General features: G+C 37.7%; 1 protein-coding gene across 7 annotated transcripts in view; it reads left to right on the forward strand.

Annotated features, from left to right (window-relative positions):
- FAT1 (FAT atypical cadherin 1) overlaps positions 1-8,816 on the forward strand; it is a 191,980-nt gene that overhangs the window by 131,620 nt on the left and 51,544 nt on the right. For all 7 annotated transcript variants that reach the window (XR_002099211.1, XR_002099212.1, XR_002099213.1 and 4 more), the window contains exons 8-9: positions 6,415-6,690; positions 6,966-7,176. Coding sequence is in view for 4 of the 7 variants with exons in the window: in XM_019525941.1 (XP_019381486.1) it covers positions 6,415-6,690; positions 6,966-7,176 (487 nt within the window). In the remaining 3 variants the exon portion in view is untranslated. The remainder of the gene's footprint in view (positions 1-6,414; positions 6,691-6,965; positions 7,177-8,816) is intronic.

The raw sequence follows: 8,816 nt of genomic DNA on the forward strand, positions 1-8,816 counted from the left end.
CCACAGGTTGAGAAACGCTGGACTAGATGACTTCCTGAGGATCCCTTCCAGCCCTATTTTTCTATGATCAACCCAACACAATCACAACAATTAGATAGTGATTATAGTTAAAATGTTCCAGGTGTGTTGTATTTTTATAAAAACTTATGGTTAGTTAGGTAACTAGCACAAATAAATGAACTTGTAAATCTAAATTCTAACTTTGTTAAAAAATGCTAAGTGTAACAAACCACCATGGACAGTTTTTAATGGATTACAAAATACTTTTGAGTACTTGAAATACTTTAAATGGTTAATGAGCCTTGATTAACCGTTTTTTCCAAGGCAGTCTTAAATTTAACTTTCAAGAATGTGTGCTTTTATCAAACTTTTGTCTGTAGAAAAAAATAATAAACTAAATATATGGTCTCATTATGTAAAAATAATCTATTGAAACTGACTCCTAAACTACAAAGCTCAGGCTGGCTGCAGGCCATGAACATCTGTGGAGCATTTGACTCTTTCATGAATTTATTTAAATTGCTTGCTTGAAAAATATCCAGGCAGTAGGTGTGAAGGCTATTAGAGTTTCATATACATCTAAATGCTGAGTGCATGATGCACAGTGAGAATAAATAAATTCTAGGCTTTCAGTAATGATGTTGGCAATATTGGAGATGGCTGGGAAAGATTACCATTGAAAAAAAAATCAAAAGCGTTCAAAATACAAACTATTTTGGATTATACTGTTTTAGACTTGAATAGGAAAGATTATTCATGGAAAATAAGAACAAATGTGTGAACTACTCACTTGCTTTTATGAAAAATACTATGTACAACTTCAGTCACTCAGTCATTGCTGTGGCTATCCGTTTTTCCAATAAATGGAGGTAATAATTAAGGTAGTTTAAAGCTAATTGCAGCAATTTTCCTATTGCTTTCTAGTAGCAAACTGTTGAATCTAGCTTTATGTAAAATGTATATATATATTTTGCACCAGTGTCAATTTGCGATTGAAGGATAGAATACAACTCATTGATTGCATTTTGCTTGCAGCCACCAAAATGCTTTGCAGACAGAAACAGAAGGTTAATTTATTTTAAGAGATTTAGCTTTTAATGCAGGTTTGTGTATGAGCAGGAATATAGCTATTTAAATACAACTAGAATATAATTGTGAGAGAAGAGAAGAGCCACGTAAGGAAATAAAGGATAGTATACAAGCTGACGATACCAAAGGAAAATAATCATTTTAAGTTACAGATTACAAGACTTGATGTCATTTTCACCTGTGATGTTACTAGGATTTTATGCTCTCGATATGCTATTCTGTTGCTCTCCAAGTATAGCTGTCACTGATTCCAGTGCAGCATGTGTTCATAGGACAGTGATCCAAGATGGCCATTTTTATACCATTTATATAAAATCAATTGATGTTCCTTGGATTGAGATTGTTTTGCTTCAGACTTCAACTTTCTGGTTGATCAAAATCAAGCATTTCTATAGTATACTCCTGTAATCTTCCTCTTTCCCCTCAAGCTATATCCTTAATATGTTTTTAAAGCAATTTTATAATATTTTTCTACAGAAGTAATCTATAGCCTAGTGGCTGTTTTGTATAGTTGTTTTTACTGTATTACATCTTACAGTTTAAAATAATATGATAAAAATTGTTTATTTGTATTATACTTACACATGAGCTCAAGTTTCCTGCACTGTCCTCTAAATTCATGCTGATTTTTGCATCCAGGTTTTGTGTGTGTGAAAGTAAAGACATGAACAATTTTGCACTAAGAACCTGAATATGAAAACCTGGCAAAAAAAATTTTGGTCCATTTTTGTATTTTTATTTATTTCTACATGTCTGCTACCTATGAGTATTCCTGTTATGAAAGTAGGGTTGCCTTTCTGACACAGAATAGCTATAATGAATTAGAACTGCATCTTGCAACTTACAGTTTTATTTACAAAGCTTTGTTAATTGGGACAAAATAAATTTTGGATCTTAAATTTTTCAAATCAGTTGTGCAAACCTAAATTATGCAAGTGAATATTTGCTCACTGTATTGGCCCCATCAGTTTAATTAGTCATACTAGCATACAAGCTCACCAATCTACATACAGAATGCAGAAATGAGAAATTAATTGGTTTAGTTATTAGTAATTTTGTGCCCAGGCTTTAAGGAGTTTCACAGAAATATTTGTGCTCATAATTAACTTTAACACAGCAGTGTATTATTTATGGATGACTCCAAAGTTGTCTTTTGTTTTAGTAACACCTTAGTATTATAGCTTCTCCATCAGTGTCCTTTGGTAGTACCAGTGGAAGTTAAAGGCAGAAACACTGATGATACGATCAGCATCCTGCTACTTGGGTTTGCCACTTTTAAGGTGATTGGACCATTCTGGCTCACCACAAAACTCAAGTTTCTTTTGGTGTTTTGCATGTATTTGAGGATGTGTAGTAGAGCACCTTTGGGGGTACTCACTGTGGCCACCTGAGCCCTGAGTGGTACAAGACCCCAAGGAGCAAGAGTGGGGGTCAGGCACAACTGACCACCTGAGCCCTGTGGGGTGTAGGACCCCGAGGAAAGGTAGTTGGGGCCAGGCATGGGTACAGCCACTTGAGCCCACCGGGGCTCTACATCTCCACCCCCTCACTGGGGCCATCTCCTTGCTGGGGCTATTAATCTCTGCCTCCCTCACTGGGGCTCCACACCACCCCCTTCATTGGGGCCACGGGCTTCCCTCCCTGGTGGGCTTAGGTGGCTATAGCTGTGCCTCGCCCCAACTACCTTTCCTCATGGTCCTACACCCCACAGGGCTCAGGTGACCGCAGCTGTGCCTGGCCTCAACTACCTTCGGTGTTACTTGACCCACCCGAAGGTGAGGGCTAGGGTTAAGGTGCCCGTACCCACCTTTCACAAGGGTGGTAACTGGCCTAGCATTTCCTGGGGGCTCCCGCACCACTGAGAGCCCCACCAGGCCACCCGCTCCCAGCAGGGTTTTATGCCTTGCTCAGGACCACAAGCCTCCAAGCCATCCCCTACAGCTCCTGCCCTTGCCTCCAGGATGTTATGGAGCCTTACAGCCAGGCAATGTTACTACCAGCAGCAAACTGCTCTGTTTATATAGGCAGCCAGGGATCTAAAATGGCCACCGCAGTCAAGCACCTGCTGGCTGCTTGGCTCCGCTCTGAAAGTGGCAGGCACCCACAGTGCCCTGCCACAGGATACTTGGGCCAGATACTCAAATACACTCTGTAATTTTGCAGTGGTTAGGCAGTGCAAAGAGAATGGAATCCAGCATGTCTTTTCTGCTGGGATTTCCCTTCATGAGGTGGGGAATCCCTGGTAAATGTAGAACAGGCATAGCCAACTCCTTTGTGACCTATTCCTGTAATTCCTAAAACAAGCATATTGCATTTTAATTTGATCAGGTTCTTGGTTTTTGTTTTCAGGAAGTGTAAGGGTATACAAATAAACATTTTATATCGTAAAGATAAATTATATATTTTGTCTAGGTACTTTGTCTTGGACCTAAATTATACAGTTGAGGGAAATTGGAATAACTAAAATTAATTATGTATATTTACTTATATATTCCACCCGTATTGTTCTTGAACGATTCCCTAAGATAGACTAGCCCCTTGTTTAATTCTCTTATCACAAGAATGCATTGAGATAATTTCACTGAACTATCCACACTTCTGCTTACTTGTGTTTTCCCATACTTGATCACAGTAAAGCTGGAACCCGTATATATTTAGCCAAGCCTCCTTCCTTTTGGTGTACATTAACATGTACTTGTTTACACTCAATGAAATTGACACTTCTGTGGCCCAACAACCTAGCTTTTTAAAATCATCCTGAAGTTCACCCACAATTCTCTCTAATCTCAGTCAGTTTTAATAATTAACAGCTATGCATATATAACCTAGACTTTTGCTTGGTCAGATTAATCCCTAAGCATATTTGAAAAAAATAAACTAAAACTAAAACCTGGCAGTACCACACATCCTGAGGCACTACTTTTAACCTCTGTCCATGTTGAAAATTAGTCGTTTACTCTTGACTCTGTTCTCTATCTCTTAATCAGTTTCTAATCCATGACAGAAACTAAACTCCCCAGTTTCCTTAGCAACCCCTTGTGAGGGACTTTATCAAAGTGCTTTTGAAAGGCCAAATAATTTGGTTCTCTTCTATCTCATTGCCACCCTCAGAGAATTCTAATAGATTAGAGAAGTAGCATTTTCCTTTACCAAGCAATGCTAGTTTGTGCCTGTTATATCGGGCTGTCAAGTTGTTTTATAACCCTCTATGTAATTTTTTCAACTAATTTACCAGGTACTGAAATAGGGCTTGCTGGTCTATAATTCCCAAGATCACACTTACTGACTCATTAAAAAAAAATAACTATGATACTGTCATACTTTCCAGTTATAGTATGCTTAATATTAACAATATATTGTGTGCTATAGTTACCAGCTCATCTACTTGATTTTTTAATTCCTGCAGACCTTTAGGGGGGATACCATCTAGTTCAAGTGACTTATTTTTGATAAACTGTCCACGCAGCACCTCTTTGATAGTGCCTCACTTTTATTTTGCTTGCCAACAGTAGTTTTCCTTATTGTTCTCAGTGACTAACGCAGGAAAAATATAATTTAGCTGTGCAGAGATATTCTTCTCAATTGCTTTTTTTTATTTCCTGATAACCAAAGGCTAACTCGCAGCTTTTCAACTTCTGATATCTTTAGAGCATTTTGTTTATATCTAACTCCTTCAGACCCTATCTTAATCTCTTCACCCCTGTTTCTGTATTACAATGTGTATATCATAGTTTGTCCCTTTCTGTTATCATTCTTCATATAATTTGATTATGCTACTTGGCTTAAATTCCAGTTTGAGTGATACCAGTTCAAGAGCTTTCCCTTTCCTGGGACCTCAACTTAATTTTCAAAGGATTAATAAAATCCTTCTCTGAGCACATAGCAACTGTCTTCCTCTGTTAGCTGTCCATGAAAATGGCCTTTCTGATAACAATTACTTCAGCTAGAAGTGTAGGCAAAATCCAGGCCCTCAGCCAAATGCTACCAAGCATGCTTCATGCACCCACTCCAACTTTTACATGCTCCAAAGCCAGAAATGCAGCAATGAGGCCGCTCCAGGGCATCTGGGTTTTTGGGGGAGTTCTTGATTGCTTCTGAAGATAGGGTCTGAAGGAGTCAGATATTAATATTGTAATCAAGCATTCCCTTAACTAGCTTACAAAATAAAGTCTTCGAAGTGCTTGAGAGTGGAACTCCAAGGGAAGTCCCTGGAATAGCTTTACCAAGGCATTCCCAGGTTTGGAGTGTGCAAGTGGGTTTAAATGGACAGGGGTGCTCTCTAGAATCCTGTCTGGGGTGTTCTGGCATTGCACTTTAGACATGCATATGGTAACATTTGTGGAAAGGGTATCAGGGCACCTACCAAGGTTGTCAAAGTGAGTTTCAGACTGTATTTAAACTTTCCATCATATATCTAAAAAGGCTCATCCTCCTTGTCGCATCAGATTCTATTTTGCTAATGCTCAGGTAGCCTCTGCTGCTTTTTCCAGAGGTGGTGATTTGCTAATACCTAAAATATGCAAAATTGATAGAGCTCTCTTCATACATGTACAGCCTCCCCCCCCACACACACTCTTCTCATCCCTTATGTCCTCTCTATGGTAGTCAAGAATGGGCCAAAGAAATTGCTAGTCCAGAAGAATCTCATCTTCTATCCAAGGATAAATACTTTCTTAAAATGGAATTGTGGAAATAGCACATCTTCAAGAACTTCAATATTTGTAGGGTGTTACCCTGGTTTCACAGCATCCTGAGGACATGTTGCCTGATGGATACTTCCAATAGGACCAAGCATGACTTACCTTTGAAGAAGTTGCTTTGCATTAACTGTGGTTCTTTGGGAATATTGCAGCCTATGGATCTTATGACTTGCCTTCCATCCCTGCTCTTTTGGGTTCCATGGCTAGCAAATTGCTTAGAATTTTAAAGGGACTGGAGGAGAGGATTGTGGCTGCTTTACCCTCTCTTGTTTCATAAGAAGCACAAGGAAGAACTGCATGACTTTTTTCAAACACTTTTTCAAAAAATTCAAATCTTCTCACATGCAGTTACCCACACCAACATCATCATATCAGAAGTATAGTTACAAAAGGGTAATTTAAACATCTGTTAATTATATAGTCTAAACACAAACGTTTCCATTTATGAGACTTCTTTTTTTTAGTACTTTCAACTGCTTGGACATATGCTTTCCAATATTTTTTTTAGAAAGATAATCTCCCTCCTTGCAAAAAGATTTCCACTTTATATTCTAGTGCCCAACATTGTTCTGTACTTGTCACTAATATTATCAGCATCATCTCTTTTTCTGTTGTGTCATTTCAGGTGTACATCAAAGTGATAGACACAAATAACCACAGGCCCCAGTTTTCCACCTCAAAATATGAAGTTGTTATATCTGAAGAGACAGTGCCAGAGACAGAAATTTTGCAAGTTACTGCAACAGACAGGGATGAGAAGAATAAACTAATATATACAATGCAGAGTAGCACTGATCCCATCAGCCTCAAGAAATTTCGCCTGGATCCTGGAACAGGCTCTCTCTATATTTCTGAAAAATTGGATCATGAGGCCATGCACCAACATATTCTCACAGTAATGGTAAGCAGTCATACCAATTACTTTACAGAAGATTGCATGTATCCCTTTTTTCTCACTACAGTTTAAAGCTGTTGTAACATGTTGAGGCCCTAACCCTATAAAAATTTATGCTCACATTTAACTGTGTACATTGAGTAATTCATTTTCTTAAGTAATAGTGAGCAAAGCCTAAGTTATTAACAGTTCTTTTGAGTGTAATGAGCTCCTACAATTGTATTAGTAATGGGATTAAAGTAGTATGGTGTTGATTATTAGTAATGTGTTAATTGTTTTAGGTACGAGATCAGGATGTTCCTGTCAAGCGCAACTATGCTAGAATTGTCATTAATGTAAGTGACACAAATGATCATACTCCATGGTTCACCAGCTCTTCTTATGAAGGACGGGTGTATGAATCAGCAGCTGTTGGATCAGCAGTACTCCAAGTTACAGCATTAGATAAGGACAAAGGAAAAAATGCAGAGATTGTATACTCCATTGAATCAGGTATTTCCACAATCACAAGTCATCTGTTTAATTTAAAATGAACTGTCTGCCTTTGAGGTCTAAAATGTAGAAATATAAAATGAAGTCATTGTAAAATCAGGGCATCTTGTCATAAAAAGTAGACACGTAAAATTAAGCCATTAAAAATCAGAGTCTAATGTATAAGTTTCTGTAATATATGGGTATTTTATATCTTACATTCTTTCCAGGAGCTAGTGCCTGACAACCTCATAATAAAAATGTCTACGAAGCAACTAGGAATAAATATGAAACCAACTAATGTGAGGTTTGTTTGCCCTAATGGGGGGCAGGGAATGCAGAAAGTTACTTTTTAAAAAGCATCCATATTTTAATTAATGAAAAGTAAAATTTAATTGAAGTGCATTCTGTTATAAGTGTTATTTTGTGTGCCAGTTAAGGAAATGCTTGATTACAGTATTCACATTGAGGCTGACTGTTTTTGTGTTTGGAAGGAAGGAAGGGAGCATGTGGATGCACATGTAGGAAGGGAGCGTGATGATCACTTCAAGCCATCTCTGCTTCTTCATGCGAGAGTCCAAGCCTTCTGGTGGATATAGCCAGGGAGTGACTGTGCGGCACTGACATCATGCTTGTGGCAGCATAGCGCTATAATACCTGAGAATTTGCCAGTGTCAGAGGGCTATCCTTGTGTTAGCTAGTTAACTTATTTTGCAATGACTTTTGTGTGGTAGGCCCAACAGAAGTAACCGCAGCAGTATGTAAGATGTAGTCAGTCATTTTTAATGTCAGCGTATATTTTTTAATTATTTATTTTGTTTACTCTCCTTGATTGGTTATGAAGTTGTATTGGAATTAGAGTTTTCATCCTGTAATCATCCACAAAGTAGTGAAAATATGAATGATGGTAGTGCAGACATATTTATTGTGCCTTGCTAAAATGTCTCAGCTCTTACACGGACGGGTCACTGATATGGCCATCCATTTTCATGCATATTCAGTCCTTGGTTACTCTCCTAAAATTGCCTATGAGAGCAACATGTGTAATCGTGATGGATTTTAATGTACAAGTTGGGAGGAAAATGTTTTCAATTTATGATAAATTCCATTAATTGTGTCTATTGTTCCCTGATGTATGAATATTCTCATTTTTCCAAAACACTGTATTAACACTCACGAAGTTTTGCTTTAGGTTTACCTAGATGAACAGTGCATTTTGTCCTGTAAAAGCTAAAGCATTTCAAGAAAAGAATTTGTGCACGCACGCACGCACGCACACACACACTCTTCTGCTTTTTTCCAGATTTTTGTAGGGGTCAGTATTAAACTTTGCTTAGCCTTGTATTTATAGGCTTTTCAGTTGCTGGGAGTTTAAAGCATTAAGGTTGATGATCTAAGCATGTGGAATGAACATTCCTTAAATGCTTGTAATGGCTGATGAGATTTGTAATGAGATATACTAAGAATGCCACTGTGTTTAGAGCCTTAACTAAAAAAAAAGTACTATCAACAGTCTACTCGTATGCATAACTCAGAAGTTTTTAATAAAATATTTCTGTAATGAAAAAAAAGCTATAGTAATATTAGTTATATTTTCTTTCCTCTGTAATTACACTTTTATGAAAGCAAAGATACTGTTAGATTGTTCTCCCATTTCCTAT

This window comes from Gavialis gangeticus, unplaced genomic scaffold (assembly GCF_001723915.1).
Source record: "Gavialis gangeticus isolate Ggan-Ray unplaced genomic scaffold, GavGan_comp1, whole genome shotgun sequence".
NCBI lineage: Eukaryota > Metazoa > Chordata > Crocodylia > Gavialidae > Gavialis > Gavialis gangeticus.